The sequence below is a fragment of the Denticeps clupeoides genome, chromosome 10, assembly GCF_900700375.1.
Source record: "Denticeps clupeoides chromosome 10, fDenClu1.1, whole genome shotgun sequence".
Classification (NCBI taxonomy): Eukaryota; Metazoa; Chordata; class Actinopteri; order Clupeiformes; family Denticipitidae; genus Denticeps; species Denticeps clupeoides.
In genome coordinates, this window is record NC_041716.1 from 21,790,479 (window position 1) to 21,818,272 (window position 27,794).

The 27,794-nt window shown below is 43.6% G+C and overlaps 1 protein-coding gene across 2 annotated transcripts; it reads right to left on the minus strand.

Moving 5' to 3' along the window:
- Positions 1–2,000: 2,000 nt before the first annotated feature.
- sema3h (sema domain, immunoglobulin domain (Ig), short basic domain, secreted, (semaphorin) 3H) lies at positions 2,001–27,583 on the minus strand. 2 transcript variants are annotated; one of them, XM_028994327.1, is made up of 18 exons: positions 27,244–27,583; positions 23,709–23,767; positions 20,216–20,370; positions 19,736–19,798; positions 17,909–18,028; positions 14,902–14,995; positions 14,691–14,810; positions 14,432–14,577; positions 14,129–14,243; positions 7,393–7,462; positions 6,086–6,230; positions 4,495–4,714; positions 4,250–4,338; positions 4,114–4,155; positions 3,646–3,803; positions 3,501–3,562; positions 3,096–3,235; positions 2,001–2,962 (listed from the first exon to the last, which is right to left on the minus strand). In XM_028994327.1, the coding sequence occupies exons 1-18, from the start codon at positions 27,366–27,368 to the stop codon at positions 2,555–2,557; spliced, it is 2,331 nt and encodes a 776-aa protein (XP_028850160.1). In that variant the 5' UTR covers positions 27,369–27,583; the 3' UTR covers positions 2,001–2,554. The 2 variants fall into 2 exon arrangements, with proteins under 2 accessions (XP_028850160.1, XP_028850161.1); XM_028994328.1 differs by lacking the exon at positions 23,709–23,767 and having other exon boundaries at positions 2,555–2,962.
- Between the last annotated feature and the right edge of the window lie 211 nt (positions 27,584–27,794).

Below are 27,794 nucleotides of genomic sequence, written 5' to 3' on the forward strand. Positions count from 1 at the left end.
CACCATATAATTTGGGCAATTCCCATTGATTAGTAACTACTAGCTAACAAATGTTAGGTAGTTATTACACCTCGCACTGCACCTCATATACTCCGAGCCTCCAGTACTGCTCGCCTGGTCCCTCCATCTCTGAAGGTAAAAGGAAGACACTCATCTAGACTCTTCTCTGTCTTGGCCCCTCGGTGGTGGAATGAACTTCCCCTCGAGGTCAGAACAGCTCAGTCACTGAGAACCTTCAAACGGCAGCTCAAGACCTTCCTCTTTAAAGAATATTTAGATTAAATTGTAATTTTCTTGTTGTCGAACTTTGTGTACAGAATCTACAACAGAGTGAATAAAATAGATGTATTCATAGTTGGGGTCCTAGTGAACCGGAATTGATCTCTTCATCGATGGTAACTTGAAAGCACGTTGTAAGTCGCTCTGGATAAGGGCGTCTGCCAAATGCCGTAAATGTAAATGTAAATGTAAGGTGTCAAAGGGGAAAAATGTGACACGGACAGGGCATTTTTGGAAGTGAAACTGAAAGGATTGTCATTGTGAAACACTGCAGCACAGCACACGTGCACACAACGAAAGCACTTGTTTCAGAAAACAAACAGAGTAAGTAAATTGAAAGTGAAGTGATTGTCACTTGTGAGACACACATTGCACACGGTGAAATTTGTCCTCTGCATTTAACCCATCCCCCTTGGTAAGCAGTGGGCAACCATGACAGGCAGTGTGGATGGACGGTGCATTGCTTAGTGGCACCTTGGCGGCTCGGAATTTGAACCGACAACCTTCTGATTACACCACTTTCACTTCACTTTCATAATCGTACATCCTACATTCAGATTAGCTTCTCATTCTGTGAATCCCACAGAATGAGGTTGCTGACATCACTTGAACCCCAACTTCAAATTCAACCCAACTGTAAAACCAATATGACCCCCATCCATCACTTCTGATGTAGTCTCCAGTGACACCCCAGCCTCACCCCAACAGTACCCCCCCCCCCCCCCCCCCCCACCCCCACTGTCTGCAGAGAAGCTTAAGGATCAAAGTGCTTCTTAATTCCTTCAGTCTCACAGGCTCCGAGTGTCTGTGGCTGTCTTTCAGCCTGAAAATATTTACATTTTCCTCTTTATTAATGAGCTCTGACTTGCTGTCACACTTCAGCTAAATGTGCCTTGTTCGTTATTGCTTATGTATTTTTTGTGTCTTCCAAGGTGACTTATTGTGATAGAGATGCTGAATGAACAACACATGGCAGCTATTACTTCATTTAAAGGTAGATTTTGCAATATTTTATTTAATTCACAAAACCACTGCAGCAAAAGTCAATGTAAAAATAACTGTGATGCAAGATGCATTAGATGGGCAAATGAGAAGCTAATCTGAATGTAGGACATGCACAATTATGAAAGTGAAGTGAAACACAGCACATGGTGCACACAACAAAATGTGTCCTCTGCGTTTAACCCATCTCCCTTGGTGAACAGTGGGCAGCCCACTGCTCACCAAGGGTGATGGGTTAAACGCAGAGGGGACGGTGCTTTGCTCAGTGACACCTCAGTGGCACTTTGGCGGATCAGGATTCGAACCAGCAATCTTCTGATTACGGGGCCGCTTCCTTAACCTCTAGGCCACCACTGCCCCTAAAGACAAGAATAACCAGATTACCTGTCAGAAGTGGGACAGATATAACCAACATAAATCACTCTATCCTGTGCTTAAGGGATTTTACAGACTGAGTCATTCCTTTTTATCTTCCATAGTAACTAGTTGCAGCCAACAAACTTTCAAGCTAAACACACACACATGTCTCAGTTTTATGGCTCCATGACTCACGTCACATGTGGTTATAGCAGTACTGATGTGGAGTCTCTTGGTGCCAGCACTCTCTGGCTTGGTGGAGGAGATGCCCATATTCATGGAAATCATATGCTGAGAGATCCTGGAGTCTTCTGCTGACCGGCATTTTGAGGATAGTTTCAAATGTAAAGGCCAGTTTCTGATTTCACAGACAAAAGGGTCTTTGTACACTTTATTTTTCACTTCAATTGAGTTTTTGACATTTTATTTCCATAAAAAAGTGTCAACAGAGCAGGAAAAGAAATGGACTAGTGAACATGACAAATTTTACGTAACTTGAAGGAGAACCACATAAGAAGGCATGAAAATAAAATAAATAAATATCTTTCAAAGTTAACAAAGCCGGAAATGCATAGAAACAAAGGCATTGATCTTTTCACTCAGTCCGAGGCCACAATATCTGTTGGTTTTTCAGGCAGCAGGGACACAGCATTTAAAATATGCCGTAGTATTTTAGCCCATGTGGTCCATTTCCTACAGGCATCTGCACCACTCCTTCAAATACCGTTGCTTGGCAACCAGGTATGACAGCCTGTCTCAACCGTAAACACATATTCAATTCAAAAGCACTCATCCCTGTGTCAGTCATACGTGGGTTCATACAGGAGAACATTGTTGAGTACTGATGTACTATGTCTTTGTGATCGTGTGTGTGTGATGTGGGAACAGGACAAAGTGTTCCTTTCTTCTTCTTGAGTTATGCGCTCCTCGGCGACCTCTGCGGTGCAGGATGGACTTTGCTCCTGCTCTTCCTCCCCTTCCTCTTGTCTGCTCCACCTCCACTTTTCCCCTCCTCTCGCTCCCCTTGCTTTCGTTCCCCACGTCGATCACGCTCTCTGTTGCCACGGCGGCCATGATTGAGCTCCCGGCAGCGCTGCTTTAGGTTGCTGGGGTGGATCAGAGCCATCACATCCTGGAACCACGGCTGTGGGGAGTCAAGGGCAAGATTCGAGGCATGGCTAAATACGGACAGTCGGATTGTGACGGACGTCCAGTGGAAGCCGTGCTCCTCCAACTGGCAGTGGTAAACTCCTCCATGGACCAGCTCAGCCCTGGAGATGAGGATGCCCCTGTCCGTCAACACCAGCTGGTCTCCTGATTTCACCTTAAAACGAATAGTGAAAATAGTGAGATAACAACATCTTTACTACATGTAAACGGAGAAATTTAATCAGCAATGTGATGATATGAATGCATTAAATGCATGTAAAATGTAAAATGTAAAAAATGCTGGCTACCTGGAGGAGCTCCGCACTGTTCTCCCCAACCTCTTTAAACCAGGTGACAGCTGCGTGGTGTGACTTCGGAAGGCACTCCAGATAGGTGCTGTTTCCTTCGGCAACCACAATGAACCTCTCTTCTGCCTCCACTTTGAGTCCTGAAGGGGGAAAAAAGACCACCTTTTCTCATCATGCAGGTCTTCCAGCCAGAATCTCCCCACATCGCATCGCATCGTTAGGTCATTAATGTTGGCTGCTGCCTTGTAATTGTTGCATCTCAGCAAGCTGGTAAAAAAAGTCTCCAGTGGCTCTAATTTCAGCAGGACTGCTGACTCACTGCAAGATTAAATGCGATGAGGTGAACAAGTGACAAATGAAAGCCCCACTCAGGGTGATTGGATGATGCTTATGACTGCTGCTCACCTCCATGTCTGATGCATTGATTGAGTGGGTTTCCTGCATCTCCAGCTTGTCGCGTGTTCCTCCTGTAGACATATAGTGTGTCCTTATGTGTTTGTGTTGACAATAAATGAGAGTTTGTCTCGCCGCATGGTTTTGTGCAGTGTACCTGCGTGCGATGGGTATGAAGGGGCTACAGGCTTGCCCGTCCCAGGTGCAGTATGGGTCCCGGGCGAGGCAGCACTCAGGACAGGCCTGACCGTACAGCTCACACTGGAAAAGCGCTAGCTGTGCCACGCCTTCTGCAGAGCCCACAAACAGCCACTGCTACACATACACACACAGAGTCAGAATATTAACTCATGAACATTATATCATGTAAATTTTGCACAATGCTGATTCTCGTGACTGTGTTCAATGAGTTTAGAGAGAAATGAAAGGGAAACGATCAATCACATTTTGACGTACATGCATGTCTACATCGCCCCCCCCAGAGAATCAGGTTCACACCCTTAATGAGCATTGACGTTTGTCACAGTAACATCATTCTATTTCATTAAGGTGCTAAATGGGAATGAATGTGGATCGTGTGTATGAATGTGTTTGTGTGTGTGAGTATTACGATCTTGAGCCTTACCCTCTTTTTGGACAGTGTCATGGCGGTAACGGCTGATTTATGCTGTTGACAGTAACAAGGATTATTTTTATTTGAGCATTTTTAAGTTTTCTATAACAGAAACATGTTTTCAGATTTTATGTACTCCTGCATTCACCTTAAAGACTTGCAGCTGCTCCAAAATCACGTCCTGCCCTTGGTCCTCATCTTTGGGAAGGTGGATGGACTTCAGCACAAGTCCAGAGTCTGCGCCACAACAAATTGAAATGTGTACTTTTATTGCTGACTTCCATTCAGATATCAAACATGTTACCATGAAAAAAACTACACAATTTTAAATGTTGCCATTGAAAAATGCCACTATCTTCCTTCAACAGCCAGGTTCACTCCATACACACACACCTGTGCCAATGAAGAGGACATTGTACTTCCCGTCCACGGCCTCTACTTGGTCCACCAACAGGCGGGTGAACTTGTAGGACACACCAGTCTTAATGATCAGGGGCAACGTCCCCAGCGGAAGCACCATTTCTTGCATCAGAGGATGTGTGCGGCTGAAGAAGATGACATCATCTGGATACTCGTGTGTGGAGCGGAAGTTGCCGTAGGTACGGCTGGGACACTGAGATGAGACAATGACATTGTTGTGAGTTGTAATATACAATATTCACAATAAGTTAGGGTTATTGTGAGAGACTTAGTGTATGTCATACATACAGTGTTTGTTACCTAAGGACCTATGAACTCAGACATGCAACTGCCACACTGCTGCAGGCCCGTTTACGAGATGCGAGGGTTTCCAGACAAACCATTCGCAACTGACTCCACCCCTTTGGTTTAAATGCCAGAGGATCATTGCAGGTGAAAGCACTGACACCAAGACAACGGCGTGAACGTCCTTCCTTCAGAGACATCATAGAACCCATCGTCATCCCCAATTCCACCAGCACACCCCCAACTTTCTGTTCATGGATGATAATGGTCGATCACATTGTGGCAGAATTGTCACAGCTCGACTTCAGGAAGTTGGAGTGCCTCATATGGTCTGGCCATCAATGTCCCCTGACCTGAACCCCATAGAGCACATCTGGGACCAGCTGAAGCAGAGATTGAAGGATCGTACCCCATCCCCAATTGACCTGGCAGTGGGAAGAGTGGAACACATTGCTTCCGAACATTATATTTTGGGCTATCCCTGCTATTGTCAAATTTTTGGGGGTAACAAATATTAAATGAATGAAAATGGTGTTTCTTCTCATACATTATTGGTAATATAAAGAGAACTTTTACTTATTTACATTTACATTTAGAGCATTTATCAGCGCCCTTATCCAGAGCGACTTACAATTAGTAGTTACAGGGACAGCCCTCCTGGAGCAACTTAGGGTTAAGTGTCTTTCTCAGGGACACAATGGTAGTAAGTGGGATTTGAACCTGGGTCTTCTGGTTCATAGGCGAGTGTCTTACCCACTAGGCTACTACCACCCTACTACCACTTATTTCATTAGAATTCAGAGGAAGTAGGAAAATCACTCATGTAAAAATATCCCTAACAATATCTCTGTGAGTAGTGTATGTGAGAAATAAACCATAATAAAGTGATCAATAAAGATTTCCCTGAATTGAAATTGTCAGGATTGACTGCAGCTGGGCTCATAACCTGTGGCCAATTCTGACAACGCTTAAAAGCCAGAGATTTCCGCCCCTTTGGAAGGGACGGCATTTTCGTGGACGTAGTGCATCTTCAGTTCTGGCAATCGGCACGGGCTCGTTTTTGGTTCTGAACTGATTGAATTGATTCATTGTAAAACATGGAGTCCTTTGATACCTTTAATTTTCCTTCTTTCACAGTTGCCTTTTTTTTTAATTACACACTCTACAAATCATAATCCAATCTTAATCCACAATTTTCACCAATTTTGTGTTGTGTAACTGTTTTAACAGATGATTAACAGCTCATTCAGTATTAATAGTAGTTCAATTTCACACTTACTGTTCCAGGCCTGGGGTAGGGGACTCTTCCAGTGAACTCAGCCCACTTGTACTGTGGCCCATCCCTGTGGTAGAAGTTGCCCTTAAACACCCGTGCTATGTCCTGCATCCGATAAACACAAACTGCAGAGCCATTCAGCACATCACTGTCAGGCGAAAGAGAGAAATCGGAAGCCGATTCAGTTTCAGTCCTAAACACTAACAGTACTGGATGTACATTTGAGTAGCTTCCCCTCCCTCCTATTCCTGTACCTGCTTCTGTTCTATCATTCTGGTCTGTACTCTAAGCCAATGCTACCAGCTCAACTCTATTTGGCTTGAGAACTTCATTCTCTGCTGCTGCCACATGACCTCTTCAAAGTGAGCTCAGCAATGGAAGAATATCTGCACCTCCTCCCTGACCTGAGGTTTTGCAAATTAATATGTAATCAGTGAATAAAACATAATATAATAAATATATATCATGTAGACTACAGCAATTATTGATGGGGCTTATAAATAGTGAACCTTCATTGGTCTCATTTACATTTACATTTACAGCATTTATCAGGCGCCCTTATCCTGAGCGACTTACAATCAGTAATTACAGGGACAGTCTCCCTGGAGCAACTCAGGGTTAAGTGTCTTGCTCAGGGATTATTATCAATGCAACACGATGCATTCTATCAATTTTTCTACATTACATCACATCATGTTTTCAAATATGTCATTGAGAAGAGACGTAAAGTCTCGTTCACACAGGTGTCTGAACCTGATGTTTCTGATCAGGCCTTTCTTAGTAAAATAAGTACCGGCAGTACTTTTTAACTAGACATTTTATCACCAAGCAACATCATTATGACATAATCAATTATGTTCTGCACTGTATCCATGCAGAAACATGCACGTCTACTTGTTAAGGATGTCTTGTCTTGTACACTAATGGTGAAGTGACCAATCAGTAGTCTGCTGTCTTTTTCCACTGACTTGATCCATGATATTTATTAAAATTTCAGTCAGTTTCAGCTGAGCTCCACAGCTGTCCAGACCTCTAGAGCTACCCTGTCTACACAGAACAGAAGTGCATATGTTTCTCTCATGTCATCATGAGATGTTCTTGTCTCACTCTGTGACAGTGGAAAATATGATTAGAACCCTCTTGCTGTCATACACCATTACAAAACTCTTTTGCTTTGAGTCCATGTGTTTCTGGGTATTAATCTGCTCACAGCTGGGATTTTTGGTTACAGTCCCAGAACCACAGGGGGTGCTAAAGCTGATGACACTGACCAGAATAATTTGTGTATGTGTTTGTGCGTTTATTTTCACCTTGTGGTAGTGAAGAGCCCAAAAATCAGGGGGTTCTTCTGATCTTTGCCGTGTTGGATGAAGATGTCCTCTGCAGGGGAGAGAACAGTGGCAGTTCTGGTGAAACACTCTGTCTGTCATCTGTTGTTGGTGATGTGTCTTTATGTGAATGTGTTGTGTTGAACATAGTGAAACGAAATAAAATTTCTCTGGAAACTGGTACTACATGACAATTTAGACAATTAAACAAAGTTACATATTAACATAAAGCAACACTGACAAACTGAGCTACATAAAGTGTAAACAGGGGACACAGGCAGTGCAAGAGTATCATTAATAACCTAGGTCCACACCAAGACATCATAACTTTGTTTTGTGAATTGTTCTGGACCCAACTGCTACACTCCTGTGCACAACAATGAACATTAAGTGTGTATATGTGAGTGAGAGAGATAGAGAGTGTGTATAAAGTTGCTTTTTTGATATCATGGATGAATGTCTGACTGTAAATGATTTGCAGCCTTTAAATATTTTCACTCTCAGTGTGATTGTATAGAGTATTTCTCAATGAATTTGACCCGCCATACTGTAACACACTGCCTCTCACCGACATAGTCATCGTTTTACACACACAAACACACTTAAACTTAAGCTAATAACATTATATCAAAAACATACCAGCGTAACACAAGCTGTACACGGTGCATAGCCCTGTATTTACACCACTAACTGGTCCCCCTCACCGAGTTATTATTTCAGCTAATGTTTTTAAAAGCTTGTTTGTGTTGGCTCTTATTAAAATATGACTATGTCCTGAATTAGCATTTTTGTGACATGCCACACATCAAAGTGTGTAACCATTTACAGCATTTAGCAGACACCCTTATCCAGAGTGACTTACAATCAGTATTTACAGAGAACAGTCCCTCTGGAGCAACTTAGGGTTAAGTGTCTTGCTCAGGGACACAGTGGTAGTAAGTGGGGTTTGAACCTGGGTTTTCTGGTTCAAAGGCGAGTGTGTTACCCACTAGGCTACTACCACCCCATATCTGTAGAGGATGTCAGTGTATTAGATTACAGAACAGAACACAGGTAGCAGACGATCACATCAAGTGGTAATAACTGTATGTGCTGTATATTAAAATCCACAATGATGTGTCCACAAGTGTTATGGTTGTGCAGGTAAAGGAAGTGTGGGTGGCTTCAGTATACCCCCCCCTCCATTTTTCTGAACAAAAGGCTCTTCATGAGGAGAGATAGTCTTGTCTGACCCGCACAGACTTTCCTTCTTCCTCATTCAACCCCTATGCTCCTTGATTTCAGCTAACATTCTTATACACACACTCACACACACACAATCTATTCTCATTAGCTGCCATACCCTCTTACATCCTCCTTGCTTTCTCCTTCCTCTCACCCTCCTTAAATACTGGATAAACTGAGAAAGAGATGCGGACCCTGTGCTACTGTTGCTATTGCACCTCTCCAATGTGATTAATTTTGTGACAAAGTTACAAAGTTACATACTGACATAAAGTGTACGTGTGCGACACAGACAAACTGGGCCACATAAAGTTTAATTTTGTAAATCTGTAATTTGTATAAATATATTTTCCCTGCTCAGTTGCAATTAATGACATGACTCACATACCTTCTTGTTCAAAAAGTTATTTATGCAATACGCATTGTCCACATCAGCATGACAATACAAAATCTAAAGAATCCAGACAGGGTATGCACACACAATCTCATCTCCACGAGAATCATCTTCTGAAAATATTCTTATGATGGCCTTATGACCTCAGTTGACCCTCGGAAATTTCTACTTTTTGTCTATGCCCCACGGTTGCACTTTCCTCTCTTTGAATCATGACTGGTCTCCACATGCTATACCACAGCCAGATGTGCCTCACCGCAGCCAGATGTGCTGACTTCTGCCAGAATGTGGTAAGGAAAACTGGCAGTCTGTTATTAAACACATATACTCCTCTTCATTATGTATAAGACATGGCTTTCATGCGTAAAAGGCCACACATCAATAGTTATGAGTAAAACTATTCGTCCCTGTTCGAATCACTTTCCGCTGAGGTTCCACTGAGGTGCCACTAAGCAAAAAAACCTCCCCACACACTGCTCCCACACGGTCATGGCCGCCCACTGCTCACCAAAGGTGATGGGTTAAAAGCAGAGGACACAGAGGAGTGCGCCGTGTGCTGTGCTGCAGTGTATCTCATAATCTCCCTTGTTCGCTGCCAACCTGCTGCATCCTGAATGACCCCGTGCAGTGCTTGAGCAACTGTAGACACTGTCTCTCTCTCACAAACACACACACTTACATTCTGTTAATCTGTCTACATGAGTGTTGCACATTTTCACATTAAATAATACATAGTACAAAGTATTCCAACAGCAACAACAAAAACAGATTTTTGGTACTATACAGAAAAACATTACTGGATCTAATCAATGCATGTATACGCATTGGCTATGTTCCTACATTACTTAAACATCTCCAGACTGCTAAGATTGGAGTAACTGTGTGTCATGGGACGGGTCATTGTTCAGACTCCCCGCAGATTACAGGTACACGTGCGTGTGATTGAGGCTGATTGCTTCCTAATATGAACCCGCCTGATCCAGAACTCCGAGGTGTGTGCTATCCGTGTCCAACCTGTATGTACTGTTGGAAGTTATATGTGGTTTCCCTCGTGTCCCTCCTCCAGATCCCAACCTAGCACTCTAGCAGTCTAGTCCAGGAACAGACTCATACTCGCAGAAATCCTGCAGGAGCGTGTTGTCTGCAAAATTCTGTTCTTGTGAGAGCCGAGGGTGAGACTGGGGAACAATTCAGTGCACATACGTTGTGGTTTTGATCTTCCTTATTGTCCAACGAGTCCCCTTTTTGTTCCATCCTTCTATGTCCGTCATCCCTCACTCCATCCTGGTTGTGATAGTTATAAATCCCACCCAATCTCTAATTTATTGGGAAAATCATTGAAAAGGGTATAGCACAGTGTGCAAACTGCTGTTGTCAGAGGCTGTGCACTGGAATAGTTTAGCTCATATTTCACTGGTAGATCCACTTTTGTGATTATCAATGGTGAATGTTCTGGAAAAGCTTTGGCCAAATATGGAGAACCCCAATGATCTATACTTGTACCTATATTGTTCTCTCTATATACATCACCATCACACAACTGTACATCTCCACTCCACTCAGAGAAAACACTGGATCATCAAAAACTGAGAATTTCATAATGGACATTACAGAGTGGAATAGACTGCTTGGCTAAAAAGATGTGTCGTTAGCCTGGACTTAAATATTGACATAGCTTCTGCAGCAGAAGTTTGTCCACCTGCTGAGAATTTGTTAATTCTCAATTTTGTGCGTGTCAAAGGATAGATCATTGTGACTCCTTAGTCTAGAACTCATGCATTAACTCATTCTTATTTAGTGTTACTCTCAGTTACACATTCACTAACAGGAAAAATGTACCTAAGCATTCAGGCCCTCTCTACCAGAATGTGCAACAGCTTCATCCCTCAGGCCATCAGACACCTAAACACTCCTCTTTCCACTCTGAACTGACAAACAGACACTCTAAGTCTTATGTCCAGAATATATCGCTATTACATTTCTATTATAGCAGTACTTGCACATTACCGCAGCAGCATTTGCACATGTTACTCTGCACATTAATGACTAATTTCACTGTTTATTAGCGCTGTCTGTAGTCTACTTTTTTGGTTTGATGTTACTCTTGTTACTCCTGCACTGCTTGTCTGGTAATGCCCGTGTACCATGTTTTTGCACTTTAAGTAGGCCAGTTTGGAAATGTCGCACATTTGCACTTTATGTCAGTATGTACATTTTACATGTTGCACCAGGTTCTGGAGAATGTACTGTGTAACATGTATGTAGCTGAAATGACAATAAAGCTGAACTTGAACATTCCCTTTTTTTGTCACAAAAAATAAAAGTTTGTTACAGTGACTGTTTAAGTGACCTGTTTGACCAGTGATCATGGGTCCTGCTTTCGACCATAAAGAATTTGTACTTGTTAAGCTGTTTGTAGTCCCCCGTATAAGATAGAGAATTAAAGGACAACCTTAAAATGTCTTTAGTGGTTGGTGCAGGTTTTACGACTAAAGTGCTCAAATAGGCTGTAGTGCAGCTGGACTCTGTGGGGAAATTTTCTGTGAGTCTCTAATCAAGAGTTTTCTAGACCTCAACACCAGCTGGATGAAAATGCTTTCATAGGGTCGGTGGTGGGCCTAGCGGTTAAGGAATTGGACCCAAAACTGAACCGCCAAGGTGCCACGGTGGTTACCTTGATAAAGGTACAGTTCTCCCGCCTTTCATGGCTGCCAACTGTTCGCTAAGGGTGATGTAGAGAACACATTTCACTGTGTGCTTTGCTTGCTGTGCTTCACAATGACAATCACTGCACTCATTCATATTTTTGTGACAATTACAATAATAACCTAAAATTACCCATAAATGCCTCAAATCAAATACAAATTCTAGTGAAGCCAAGCAAATGATCAGGTTTAGTTTTCAACTGTTATGTATACAAAACACAGTTCAGCATTATGCTTTTGGTTTTGCACCATCAGTTTCTCCCGCTTTTCCCTATAGATCAGTTCAGTGTCACCACGCTCTCAAAATCTTTCACTAATAAAACTGGATTACAGGAACCAATACATTAGAGCTGAATATCCTCACAATGTGGTCTATGGATTTGTCTTACAACTCACATCTCTGTGGTGTTTCTGAACCACAGAGCATGGAGTAAACAGCTCACCAGCAGCATTCTTCTACTGATGGAATCTCAGTGTGTGTTGCCAGCGGCTACACAGAGATGTTTATGTCTTTGCTAGAGTGTGAGTGTGTGTGAGAGATAAGAGTCTTAGCATGGTCAGACACTGCCATGAGGGAGCTGCAGGGCTGTGGATGATAACCAGTCAGTCTGGACCGTCACCTGCTGGTTTAAATGTGGATACAGAGCATTCGGGTCGATCATACTGATCATGCTACAGCTAAACAGTAAGGTTTGACAAAAACCACTCCATTACACACCACTGAACTCGCCTGATCCACATGTATCTTATAAATCATACTTCTGAAATCAGATTCATATGAAAAGCTTGTTCTAGGAGCTTTTTCACGGAAGGAAGTGACTGTTCTTAAATGTTTCTGAAACTGAACAGAGAGTTGAAAGATAAGAGTAACATAAACTATGATTAAAGAAAGACTGGATCCCAAAAATGCTTGGATGTACAGACAAAATGTACATGTCTATGTATGTGAAGACACCTCCGAACTAAATGGGTGGGAGTGGCAGGCCACCAAATTTCTCACTCAGCTGTTACAACCCTCACATTTTTGTAAATATTTTATTATATATTTCCTTGGAACAACACTGAAACTATGACCTCTTTAATAACATGCAAAGTAGTAACTTAAGTAGTAACTAAACACACAGACATTAATGTCTAAACTACTAGCACCAGAAGTGAGTACACCTCTACGTGAAATTGTCAAGTGTCATGTGACTGTTTAGCATTAGAAGGTGTCCGGTGTAAATATGGAGCAGGTGTGCTGTTGCTCTCACATTCTCTCATACTGGCCACTGTAGTTCAACATGCTGCCTCATAGTAAAGGACTTTCTGAGCATTTGAAAAAAAGAATGGTTGTTGTACATAAGAAGATGCCAAAACCCTGAAACAGAGCTTGTGGCCAAGACTATACAGGACAGGTTCCACTCACTGTCATATCCAGAGGTCGTCTTATAAATATAGGCGTGTGAGTGCTGCCAGCATTGCTTCAGAGGTAGAGGTGGCTGGGGGGCAGCCTGTCAGAGCTTAGACCACACACTGCATCAAACTGGTATGCATGGCTGTCATCCCAAAAGGAAGCGTCTTCTAAAGATGATGCTCATGAAAGCAAGTAAACAGCTTGCTGAAGACGAGCAGACTAATGACATGGATACTGGAACCATGTCCTGTGGTCAGATAAAACCAAGATCAGCTTATTTGGTTCAGATGGTGTCAAGTGTGAGTTGCAGCAACCAGGTGAGGAGATCAAAGACAAGTGTGTCTTTCCTACAGTCAAGTATGGGGGGTGGGAGTGTCACAGAGCATGATCCCCTCCCTTTGGAAATTGGCGTAGTATTCAAACATGATATCGAACCTAAACACACCTTCAAAAAAAAAAAACATAACTGAGCGTGAAGGTGCTGGACTTGCCCAGCAGGTCTCCAGACCTAAACCCTATTAAACCCTATTGAGCACAAGGTCTCTAACATCCATCATCATGCAGGAGTGAAGGAGGATTCCAGAGGAAACCTGTGGAGCTCTAGTAAACTCCATGTCCAAGAGGGTTAGGGCAGTGCTGGAAAACAATGGTGGCCACACAAAATATTGACACATTGCATCAAAGTGTCATCTCTTCAGTTCCAAGGAAGAATAAAATAAAATATTTACTTAAATGTGAGGGACACACATAGATAAGAAACCGGTCCCTGTCTCAACGTGCATGCCCCATAAAACATTAATAACAAAGAACAACACTAGGCCACATAAAGATAAAGACACACTCACTCACTCAGATAAACACACCAACATAGACCTTTCTCATACATGGGGACCCTTGCACTCTGACCAGCGAGAACCAGGCTTTTTTAAATGCTGGTTTTCTGCATATCTGACTTGATCGGCTCAGCCATGCATCATGCAAAAAGATTTCAGCACTCACGCAGCTGATCGAAGTGGGTCTGGATTCCGTCAGGACCGGGAACTGAACAAACCATCCGAGCCTTCTGGAATGTGCTCCACTTATTCACCAGGCTGCGCTGCCCACCAATGTCATTCTGGCAGGACAAGATGAGATATAAACCCAATCAAATTCCTTTTTATTCCTTTGCAAACACCAAGACTAAAAAAGTCTATTTGATTTAATGCTTCAATTTTTGTCTTTCACAAATTAGAAAGAAAAGAAAAAAAAAGGATTGTCCTGAAGATATTTTGATCATGCAACACAGAGACACCCATAATTTACCTTACAGACTCTCGCAACTCTTGAATATAGAACCTTCCCATTCGCGCCCTCTGCCTCCTGAGCACGTTCCGTGAAGAACACATAGACCTTATCATCTTCTGGGTTATCACTCTCAGACATCACTGATATGTGTACAAACTGTGCATCTGAGAGACAGATGTGGAGGGACAGAAATTAAAGGACACAGACACTGAAGGAGGAAGTAAAACGTTTAACAAAGCTGAGGTCACTATAAAATGAATATGTGTGTGTTTCTTACCTTGCAACCATGTAGGATCATACTGCTCAGTCCGGATCACATGACCCTCACCCAGACTGCGGAAAAATGCAGAGTCACGACTCATAAAGTCAGAAGTGATTCCAGCATACAGATGTCCATCTGTGAAGCACATCCAAAAGTAGGTGTTAATTAATACTTAATACAAATAATAATAATGTCAATATACATTGCACACACACTTGTCTCTTACCAATCATGGCTGTGGCAGTCCTCTGTTGAGGGTCATAGGGACATTTGCCCTTTCCGCTTTCGGTCTGCTCGGCCCACAGCGTCTGATGCTCAGACTAAGAGAGAGAGAACATGTGTGAATGAAAAAAACACTGTCAACAAACACCTGTCCTTCATATCGGCTTAGTTCAATTAAATCATACTAAGCGTCACGCCACGGTGTTCCTGGTACGACAGGTGGGAACAATGTGCGACAGGTGGCACCAATGATTGTTGGCCCTTGGGTTGATTAGGACCCACTATTATACATTGTGTTTATTCCTCCATTGATCCTGTTGTGTTTTCCTCTCTTTTGTGTGTGTTTGCGGCCATCGTGCCAAGTCTTAGGACTGGGTTTATTTTAGTGATGTTTGCTTACAGTAACATAGAGCTAATGAAAAAATGGAGAAAAGGAGAATGAAAAAACATAGAGAGGACATCAGTGCAACAACGTCACTACAGAAAGTAAGACCTACAAAAAGAGGTGGAGCCAACATTGCAGCTGACACTGGGGCTCAGAGCGGACCAGAGTTCTGCCAGTCTGGGGTGATGCGAACCTCGACAAGTCCGAGCTGCTCTGCTGTGCTGACCCCTGAAAAGACTTTGTTGATTGGTGGAATTGGTCTTTCCCAGAGGAAGAGTACTCGTGTCGACCAATGACAGCGAGGAAGAAGAAGACTGGTGGGATCAGATATGGCACGCCCACCAGGGCCCCTTGCGGGAGCATCACAAAAGCCCTCACTCCATACTTGAGTGGGAGGACCCCAGGACAAGAGATGAGCTGGAGTATGACAACAACAAAGACTAGGCAATGGTCAGATGACCCTGCAGTACAAGAGCATAGTAAAGTACAGTTTGGTGTTCCACAAGTTAATGTCCTAGGTCCATTGCTATTTTCCTTAAACATGTTACCTTTAGGTGATGTCATTCATGAACGCGGTATTAGCTTTCATTGCTACGCTGTTGTATTTATCAGCAATGTCAAATGAGAGGCAGCAGCTGAACAGAATAGAGAATTGTCTGAAGGACACTAGACAGTGGATGCTCACAACTTTCTTCTGTTAAGCCCTGATAAGACAGAATCTCTTGTACTTGGGTCTTAAGTCTGGATAGCCTTTCTATCTCACCAATTACTGAATAAAGGATCTTAGTGTCCTCTTTGATGCAGGTCTCTCATTTGATTTGCATGTAGATAATATCACTAGGATTGCATTCTTTCAGTTGGTCCATGCCTTTATCACATCAAGGTTAGATTACAGCAACACATTAAGGTCTGGATGTTCTAGTAGGTGGATGTTCAGAATGCTGCAGCCAGAGTTCTAACTAGAACTAGTAAATTTGACCATATCACCCCAATCACTGCTCTGGCTACCCATCAAATTTAGGTTTGACTACAAAATCCTACTTTTGACCTACAAAGCTCTAAATGGTCTAGCTCCACCTTACCTGAGTGAACTCTTAGTTATTTACGACCCGCCAGGCCCCATACGATCAACGGGTGTGGGATCACTACTGGTTCCCAAAGTTCTGTTAAAGTCCCAGACACAGTGTCAATTATAAAGTCCACTTTATCAATGTTAAGCACAGACAGTGTTAAATTCACCTTAGTTAGGCTGTCCTAATTAACCACATATTTGAGTATCCGTCGCACAATGCCTAGCGGTTAAGGAAGCGGCCCCATAATCAGACGTTTCCCGGTTCATATCCCGATCCGCCAAGGTGCCACTGAGGTGCCACCGAGCAAAGCACTGTCCCCACAAACTGCTCCCCGGGTGTCTGTCATGGCTGCCCACTGATAGGTTAAATGCAGAGGACAAATTTCACCGTGTGCACCGTGCGCTGTGCTGCTGTGTATCACAAGTGACAATCACTTCACTTTCACTTTACTTTTCAATTTGTTTTCTCAGAGACACTGAAACAATTGCTCGGACTACTGGCAGAATCCTGGTTCCTGGCAACTGTTAAATGACGACTTAGCATGAAACGAACCAGAGGGTCACCACAGCCACCACCACTGTATTAACTGAAGCTTCCGGGATTTTCAAATGGACCAGTTGCATCATAATGGACACGTAATGTACACCATGACACTGGACTACACTTTGGACTTCTCCACCTCTACAACTGTAGGACTTTTTCTCTTATTGAACAAATCATCACAAACCCTGCACTGACACCACTTGCAGGCTCACTCTACCCTGGAAGGGGGTCCCTCTCTGTATCACTCCTTCCCAAGGTTTCTTTCTTTCTTTTTTCTCTCTCCTGGATTTTTTTTTTGTGTTGTATGTGATTTTGGGCTATATATAAAATAAATAATGTTGAAGTGCAAGGTGCCTTGTAACCAAAGAAAGACATGGTGTTGCACTGAGACATGATGAGAGCTGGAGAAAGGGGCTGGCTGGGAGGGCAGAGTATGTGAGAGAGAGTGTGTGTCTCCAGCTTGATGCACAGGGAGGCGGCATAAGAGTTCCCGAGCCCACCTCCTTGCAAGAAGTGCAGAAAGGGGACATCATTCCCAGCCTAGCCTTTTTTCAGGAAGCACGGGGGGAAAGCCGTGTCCGGGCTGGACTGTGGACAAGGAGTCATGTGTTTTGCCTTTGCCGGCCCTGTCACCACCCATGACTTTTGCTGGGTGTGGTGTTGCGCTCTTAGAGGGAAAGTTGTGTGAAGTAAAGGTGCCAAGGTGGCTCACCAGGTGGCACCAACTAGCTGTTTTAAGCTCTTTATTACCTTCCTCCTTCCCAGAACGTGGCATTGCACATTGCACCTGCTGGGATATCTTTAAAGCTAACACATTTGAAATCTAACTCTAAATCAGTTGCAGCCTCTTTTTGTGTATATTTACAATAAATAAAGTATATTTAGTTTTGAACAATTATTACAAACAAGTACTGCAACTGGATAACTGGATAATCTGCTCAGGGGATTCTTAATAGTGAATGTGAAAAAGTGAAAAAAATATTTATGTATTTATAAATATATTTATTTACCTCAAGAAAGATGTTGGTGGGGATGAAGGCACAGCGTGGGTTGAAGGCACCAGTTCCACACACGTATAGGTGGGTGTGGTTGTATGGCTGAAGTACTCGTAAGAAGTTAGCACACTCCAGCTGTCCGAAAAACACACATGACCAAATAAATCCAAAGATCCAATCCAACTGTATTTATAAAGCACTTTAGCAACCAACACAGGACCAAAGTGCTGTAAAGTGAATAGGTAAGGACAATAAAACAGTACAAAAAACACTAATGGAGAATAAAATAAACGTAAAAATAAGCTTAAATTCAAACATCTCATAAGGTGTCAAAACCCAGGGTGCTGGGGTTTAAAAACTGACAGATAAGGCAGTTCCAAAGTTATCTCCTCTAAATTTGTGCTTAATCCTGGGTATACTCAGGAGCAGCTGATCGGCTGACTGACCAAGAGGGTGTATAAGGCTGGAGGAGCTCAGAGAGATAGGATGGGGCAAGGCTATAATAAAATAATTTTAAAATGAATTCCAAAGGAAATAGGCAGCCAGTGTACTTCCGAAAACCAGATAGAAGACGAGCTGCAGCATTTTGGACCCTCTGGAGATGCTTGATGGAAGAAGCACTGACCCCTATATAAAGTGCATTGCAGTAATCCAGCCGGGTGGTGACAAAGACATATATTACAGTCTCAAAATGCTGCTGGGAAAGAACAGACTATATTTTAGCCATCTGCCTCAGTTGGAAGAAGCTTGATTTAACAAGAAGATGCTTTAATTTGATTATCAATCTTAAGTTCAGAGTCTAATTTTACCCCAAAATTGGTGCCAATTGACTTATTATACGTGGTCAAGGAAAATAAATACACGTTAAGAGCCATCCAGGCTTGACATCTAAGTAATGGATGTTTTCTTAAGGAGGACGTAAATCTGGCAGTCATCATCATAAATGTGAAATTTGATGCCATGTTTTCTGAGTATAAAACCAAGAGGGAGTAAATACAAAGAAAAGAGGAGGGGGCCGAGAACTGAGCCCTGTGAAACACCACACAAGAGAAAAGCAGAGGACAATGCAAGACTGACACCAAAAGTTTGTTCTGTCTAGTAGAACTTGAAACACCGCAGTGCTGTGCCCCTGATACCCACCCACTACTCCAAACACGATAATAAAATGGCACGAACCACTGCATCAAATGCAGCTGTCAAATCTAAAATTACAACACAGTCATTGGAGTCAGTAGCTAGAAGTATGTCATTAAAAACTTTTAAAAGGGCTGACTCAGTGCTGTGTAAGGATTTTAAAATAGATTGGAAAACCTCTACCAAATTTTGCATTTCAAAAAAGACCAAGCAGTGATGTAACATGAAAGATGTCTGTCAACGTGCGAGTTTGGGGACGCACTTGCAGACATGCAGACAACAGGCAGCGTCCCCCCGGCCACCTGACTTTTATACTGGCCGCTGCCCGCTCTCACTGCCGCTTCCGGGTCACTGTCTCCCCGGCTGATCTTGCTCCCTCTGGTGTGCTGGAGGTGGTACGTTGGCCGTGACAATGTCACATAAATGCCCCAAACCTTCGTCAATGTAATTAGCAATTTAATAGAATTTATTTTCATTCATGGTGAATCCATTGTCCTGATTTGTAAAACAGGCAGTCTGAGATTTGAGTTTGCTAGTTTTAAGCTAGGCGTACATTCCTGAACCCACAGGAACAAGAAAAGCATCCCACAGACCGAGAATTTGGAATTGGATAAATGTGGTCAAAATTAAGCATCATCAGACACATTGTGGAAACATCAGTGTGTGTGGGAACTCCTTGCTGGGTGATAGAGTGAATTAGTGTCACACCTCATGGTCCTTTCCTGCCAGAAGACATTCCTCAAGCCTATCAGGGCTAGCTGGCCAGTGGAGCTAAATAAAGAAATAAAAAAATAAACATGATAAACAACCACATAAAAGTTTACAGTCATGGGTAACAGTACACAAAACTATCACATTTCATATGCATTTGCTGCCATGACCCAACCCACACAGGGACATACTCTCTGTGGGCGGCTGTGACTCATGTACTTCGTGTTTCTGCCGCCAGAGAGAAAGATGGACTGGCGTGATAGCGGATGAGCGTCTGTACGACACCTGCACATGGTTAGTCATGCTGTACGTGGGTGTTTGTATGTGCACAAGGTTCAAGACAAAAATCTTTTCCAATTTTTTAAAGCAATGACTGCAAGAATAAATATAATCTGTGTGCGTGGAGGAACTGTGTCTATGTGTAAATTGAGGGTTGCAATTTGCTGTGTCTGTGTATGAGTGAGTGTGTATGTGCACCTTGCGGGGATTCTGTGTTATGTCATCCAGGCTGGCAGACAGTAGGTTGTCCTTCATGGCCACATACAGACGACGGTTATCCTCATCGGCCAGGAGAGAATACAGATCCCCGGTTACAAGCGGCAGAGAGAGCACCCTGCCATTCCGCACCAGATCTGATACACACATACACACACACAAAATTAATTCACACATTACACTGTGCTCTTAAACTGAGTTTAAACCAAACTGCACCGTTTTAAAATGACACTACTAAATTATAAAAGAGTGCAGAGGGAGAGTTACAAAGCAACTGGCAAGAAACTATAGAGAGTAAGAAGAGAGAAGAGAGGATCACATAACATGTCTTTCTCACATTCCACTGGTTGATATCTTTAGATATAATCAGTGGCCTACACACCAACTGAACAAAGTGATCAAATGACAGCACTTCAATTAATATAGTGCTTTGGGGCGTGGTAGTAACCTAGAGGGTAACACTCTCACCTATGAACCAGAAGACCACAAAACTGTGTCCCTGAGCAAGACACTTGTCCCTGAGTATCTCCAGGGGAACAGTCCCTGTAACTACTGAGTTGCCCTAGAAAGAGGCATCTAGAGTCTGTAAATGTAAACATAAATGCTTGACATTTTATTGATTTTGTTTAAGAAAAATTAGAAGTATAGATTGATTTTGACTGTAAAAAAGGATATTAGACATTTGTAACAACAAAACAAATAATGTAGTTTATTAATATATTTCCTTTCCTGCTGACAGGCTCCTCCCATTTTAAGCTTTACTGATAAAAATTCAAGTTTATCTTCTGGTCATCAGAAATAATTAAGTGTATTATAATATCAGTTAAAATTATGTTTTGATCACCTCGAATAGTGGTAATAGTTCAAAGTTCATTCCATTCAAAGGCATGTTCTCACAATGGTGTTGGTGAAAATAAAAACTGATAAGACCATTTACATGTTTGTAAAAGCATTATTGGACACTTCACGTGTTGGATAATATAAATGTGTTTGCTCATGTTATCATATTGGGTGGGAAGATGTGGATGTGGATCTGGCTGGAGCTGATGCTTATTTAAACTCTTTCAGATGAGGCTGACCCAGAGAACAGATGAAAGGAAGCAGAAACAAGACTGAAGATGTTCAGATGAGATAGCAGGCAGATAATGTAAATGACCAGCATGGGAACAACACAGTTGTTCAAATAAACTAGAATCTGTAACCTGTTTACTGCCACCAGAAAGATTCTTCAGAAAAGATGACAACCATGACTACAATGGGATATTGTCAGGTGTGCATACACACACTCTCTCTCACACTCTCTCTCTTTCTCTCACACACACACACACACACAAACACAAATGCCAATTCCTGTGTATATAAATAAAGAATGTGGCATTTGACACCCTTTTACAATAATCTCAACCATCATTTTACCCCAAACCACAAATAGACACACACACGCTCACTCAAGCACACACACATTCCTGCTACTCACTTGACTCACTCCCACTGTGGCAGCTACAACCTCCCTACCCTTCCTGTGGGGGAAGTTCCCCTGACAACTGTGTCAGTTTCTTGGGTGGAGGTTTGCTAGGGACAGTGGGGAGGGAGATGTGATCCTGCCACACACACCCCAGAAGGGCTGGCTGTGGGATTAAGGTTGCTATTTCACCTGTCCATCTCCAGCACAGTGTCAATGAAAACAGAACAGAGAACGCCTGTCAGAACAGCCTCAGAACAGGTTGTATGGAGAAATGCAAGAGGCCTGCAGAGGCTACAGGGATGGGCCACCGTTTGGAACCATGGGTACTGAATGCAGTCACATTTACAGATTTATAGCCAAGAGTGACAGAGGAATGCCTGTTCCACAGAAACTAAATGCTGCATCACTGGCATCTGCCACTCGAGAGAGAAAAGGAAAACTAAGAAGCCTTTAAACACGCATAGTGTGGCTGGGTGGTCTAATCACCAGCACCTTTGACCTCTTAAAGGTTGACCTTTAACTTCTCTGCCCCTTGTCCATGCCAAGGAGAAAATGTGAGAAATTAATCTTCACTTTCTCCTTCCTACTGGCCCTGTCCCTGTCAAAGGGATCCAGAGAATTTCTGGGCAAATGCCTCTTTCACACAAACACACACTCTGTGCCACAACTTCAATAAAGCCATTCTGGCCTTGACAGGATCATGGTGGCGCAAGTGGGAAGTTGAGGGTATTTTTAAGCATGAGCATGCCCACACACACACACACACATATACAGCCCAGTGAACATTAGATTACAGAGACTGATGTGGAAATATGCAATTAGAGCAAATGTGTGGCGTGTGATACAGCTAAGAACATTCCTGCATCAGGACACACACATACACACAGTCACACACCCGCACACACACACAGATAATCTTATATGTCTCAATTCTCCACAGGCTTTGTGATAAATTATAGTAGTTTTGTTATCATTCATCTCCATAATTAACATTAACTCTCAGGAAGAGCAGAAGCAGTCAGCAGAAAAAAAGACTTTCAGAAGTTGAAACATATGAGGGAGGTCTGTATGTGATTGTGTGTGTGTATCTGAGTATCTCAATGGGAAGCTCTGTCTGAAACTCAATGCCCAGGGGAAGACTTTGGTCAGCACACCACTGGGGAACAGTGAAAAGCAGGACACACTTCCTGTGGAAATACGGTTATCACTTCCCCAATTACAGCTCAATTAGAGAGGGGGAAACTGGAGTAGTCCTGAGAAACATAACTCAAAAAACATGTACACACACCCACATACACTAATCGTGACAAGATCATGAACACCGTCATCACCACAGATCCAATCACATTCATCAGTCACCACTATATAAAGCCACTACTATTCATCACTTATAATATATACATTCAATCTGTACCGCCCTGAACATGCAAATCAAACTCTCACACACAACTACACATACACAGTAATCAGCACCTCAAATACATACACAGAGAAGCACAAGGACACAATTCATCATGGACGGTACACATATTAGAAAGACACAAACACACTGATGTAAAATAAACACAGGCCTGTGGTCTTTGTTTGTCTGGACTCCTTCAGCAATTCTTTCAGTGCATGCAGGGACCCTGAACTCTGACCTCTGACAAAGGTAGGAATGTATCGTAATCAGAGTGACCACAGCACACACACAGGGACACAGGCTTTTTTTGTGCACACATATTGTACACACATTAAGAAACACACACAGACATTCTGTCTGGGCCACCTGCAGCTCACAGAAGAGCACAAAATCAATCACTGACCCACTGGCCTACATACACAGGCTGTAGTGGTCCTCCAAGACCACCTCTGCCTGGACTAGCAATAAATCCACCAGGACCCCTGCAGGTCAACACACCCACAAACTTTTTCAATGAAAACAGATAATGAATAATTCATTTTATCATTATGAGAAAGACATACTATATAACAGCTACACACACAAACATTTTTTCATAATTTTCACACCTTTCCTGGTGTTCCTGGTGATTAGGATTCCTTGGACAGTCTCAAATCGTGGACTTCTGCTGAATAGATTTAGGTTAGACAAAAATTTAGCTAGGTGGTAAACTAACTAACATCAACATGGATGAGGATGCAAGAAGATGATACATTTCATTGTGTGCTGTGCTGCAGTGTTTCACAATGACAATCACTTCACTATCATTATTTGGAACACTTTTGCTCCTGTTACCCAGTGGTGACCTAGCGGCTATGGAAGCAGATTCGTAACCAAAAGGTTGTGGGTTCAACTTTCAAGGGTGCCACTGAGGTCCCTTGATAAAGGTACCATCCCCACCCACTGCTCACTCAGGGTGATGGGTTAAAAGCAGAGGACACATTTCATTTTTCACCGTGTCCTGTGCTTTGCTGAAAAAAAACTAAAAAAAAATTGTCAGTGGTTTTTACACTGTGGTACAATAAATAACCAGTTGACATTTGGAATTCTAGCCCTTGTCCCAAACACACGTACAATAAGGGCTCTTATAACCTTGTCCTGATATCACTTCTGTGGCTAAAACCAGAGAGGAGGAGAAAGCTGTTGGATGTTTGTGTGCCATGTGCGATCTACAGTATGAACAAATGGTCCTGTATTTTCCCATTTTTAACTCATCTCACCCGTTCTCAGGCAAAATACAGCAAATTGTTAAACACCTATCCGCGATCATTGGGAGGCCTGTGGGCACCCACGTGACTTCCAGCGGTGTGAGGACTACGAGAGAGAGACGGACAGCAAGGAGGATGACAGCGACGCGGGGGTAAGCTGGTGGAACAGGGCGATGTGAACTGTGCTCCCGGGACTGCCTCGCGGGGAATCCGCCTCTCCAGCTCCGGTAGCGGACATGCCTTCCCTCTGCCAGGACATTGCCCAGTTGTACGGCCGCGCAGCACCAGCTGCAGAGAACGTCCATCACCCTCCACGCCACATGCCCACCACCATCTCCAGCAACGTGCCCAGACCCCTGTGGGAAATACCCATGGTGTCTAGACCCTTCGCAGGAGCAGCAGGTACATGCCAACACTTCCTAACATCCTGTGGCGTGTACTTTACTGCTCTTCCCTCACTCTCAGACGCGGACAAGATCACCACCATACTCACGCGTCTGACTGGGTCAGCATGGGGCTGGGGCACAGCCCTTTGGCAGCGGGGAGAGACAGACTAGATGGGTTATCAGGACTTCCTGGAGAGACTGAGGGCGGCGTTCGATCGGCCAAAGCCCGAACCAGGGATCGAAACCTGCCCCACCACCATACCCAGCACCAGCCAGAATCCTGTGCAGGAAGACCCCACGGTGTGAGACTCAGCACTGGCGGGCGGTGAGAGGGTCTCGCCTCCCGTGATCCTGGCTGCACCTCCTGACAACCAGACAACCCAACCAGGAAACCAGACAACCCTCTCTTTTGTCTCTGTTTGTGTATGCATGTCTTTTGTGTCTGTATGTCACCCCCACTTTCCCTCTTTTTGCCCACCAGATGGCAACCCATCAGCGGAGCAGAACCCCAGGGAGGAAGTCCTGACCCGACTGCCCCAGTCCAGGACAACGTGGATGAGCCATAAAATACCCCTTTGTCCAGCCAATGGGGTGCTCCCCCGAAGTTTTTTTGTGGGAGTACGGTACAGGCTGGGGGCTCCTCCTAGAAGGGGTGGATGGGGAAGCTCGGAACTGTGTAGTCTAGTACATGGGCCTCCAGATGGGTGGAGCACCACAGAGCCCTCTTGGGAGGCATGAGGATCCAGCTGGGACAGGCAGAAAGAGGGCCTGCTTGTCCCAACAGATGCAGAAGGGGCTGAGCAGATGGTCCGTAGATGGCCCCCAAACTAGTACCAGTTTTGTGCAACGAGAGGGTCTGCATGTGCCCAGGAGGCACCACCCAGGGGAGCAGTGAACGGTCACCAGAGAGTCCAGGACCGCCTCGCTGTGCAGTGCAGGGAGGGGAGCTGGTAACACTGCCAGCAGGGTCATGAAGCGAGAGGGGCTGCACGTGCCCAGAAGGCACCATCCAGGGGTGCACTGAACAGTCGCTGAAGGCGGTGCAGGGAGGGGAGCTGGTGGCACTGCCAGCAGAAGGCACCGTCCAGGGGTGCAGTGAACGGTTGCCGGAGGGTCCGGGATCGCCTCCCTACACAGTGCAGGGAGGGGAGCTGGTCGCACTGCCGGCGCGGACGTGCAGTGAGAGGGGCTGCATGTGACCAGAAAGTACCAAACGGGAGTTCAATAAGCGGTTGCCGGAGGGTCCAGAACCTCCTTCATGCATGGGGCAGGGAGGGATGCAGGAAGCCTCAAAGGGGACGTGCAGAGACAGGGCCTGCACGTACCTGGAAGGGTCGCCCCTGATTTTTGTTTGCAGGTTGGAGGGACCGAGGCCGCCACGCAGGACGACATCTGAGGGCCAGCCAGACGGTTTGGGTGCTCCAGTGGGAGGACACAGCAGGGCAGAAGCCCTTTGGTTGCCTAGGGTTCCGAGGACATAGCACGTGGAGGGGGGCTCTGTCAGGTTTAGCTGCACCTGGAGACGCACCATGGACAAATCTGGACTGCTGTTATAAGGCACTATTGAAGCACCCATCAGTAAATCGGTCCATTCTTTGTGGACCGATTTACATATGTGTATAGTTTTTCAGTTCTGGCAATCGCCACATGCTTGTGGATCAGTTTATGTTGTTTTCTTTTTTGGTTTCACTGTTTTTGGCCCTTGTGCCTGGTTTTGTTTCCCTTTATTGTTAATTATCATGCCCTGGTATGTCCCACCTCTGCGCTTCCTTCCCCCGTCAGCTCGGGGACATGACAACCAGTCTGTTAGAAACATGTATGAGGCAGAAATATTTATTCTCCTTTTATTGTTAACTATACAGTTTTGCTGTTTTTATTATGCCGAAAAATTTAACTGATGCAGTGTCTGGGTGTTTGGCCATGGGACAAATGACCAAAACTGTCAGATTTATTGGTCTAAAGTCTTTTGAAAATAATTAAAATGTAAAATGTTCAGTAATGTCATGTTGCATTTGTCCTATGTCGCAATTGACACAATAATAAATATGTTCATATTTTTTTATATATGTGTTCATATATTTTTATTAACATATTTAACTAATTGTGTAGGTTTTCTGTACTTTGACACTGTATGCACAAATGTGTTAACATTATACATATTTACACATCGTTGGTTTTAATACTCCTGACACTTTCACTGTGTCAAACATCATTTCTAAGGGTGCAGCCTACATTTTTACATGTACGTAAATCTCATTAATTACACAGTGAAAACTTTTCTACATCTAACCTTATAGATTGCAATGCAAATGTGACATGTTACAATGTTAGAAGTGAATATTTAAAAAGCTATGAAGCAACATAAAGTCTGGAAGACAGCATTGAAATAAATTAACACCTATGTGCTGTTTGGATTGCATCTTTTCTGTCCCTTTTTGCTATTTTTGGCTGAGCCAAGAAGCCAAGCAAAAATAATACAACATCAGATGAACAGAAAAATTAGCTCCTACCTGAGTGACTGAACAGTAGCCGTGGCTGAGAGGGTTTCCAAGCGTCTGCAGGACAGAATCCCACCAGGACCAGTTGGATTACAGAGGACAGCCACCACATGGTTGAGATGAAGTATGTGCCACATACACCCAGGCAGGATAAGTGGCTCTTTCACTCAGAACACTAAGAGCATGTGAAAAATGTAATCCAGAAGTTATTCCTTCAGTGCAACAGCTCTTGGATTTTCTCTCTTCTGTCAGTTAATTTGAATCAACCTATTATTCATATGTGAGTCCCTGTTTTATTTATCCAATTCTCTGTTTCATCTCTTTGTCTTCTTATTCTCTTCTCAGACATCACTCTCTCTCTCTCTCTCTCTCTCTCTCTCCCTCTTTCTATTTTACTTGGAGGCGGGAAGAGCCCGCCCTTCTCTCTCACTCTCTCTCGCGCCTCAACAAATTTATTCCACCAGTCTGTATTCATATAATTACAACCTATCAAAATTCTTCTCATTCCCTCACACACATGCACACTCACAGTCTCACACACACAATTTATATTGCACTGAATT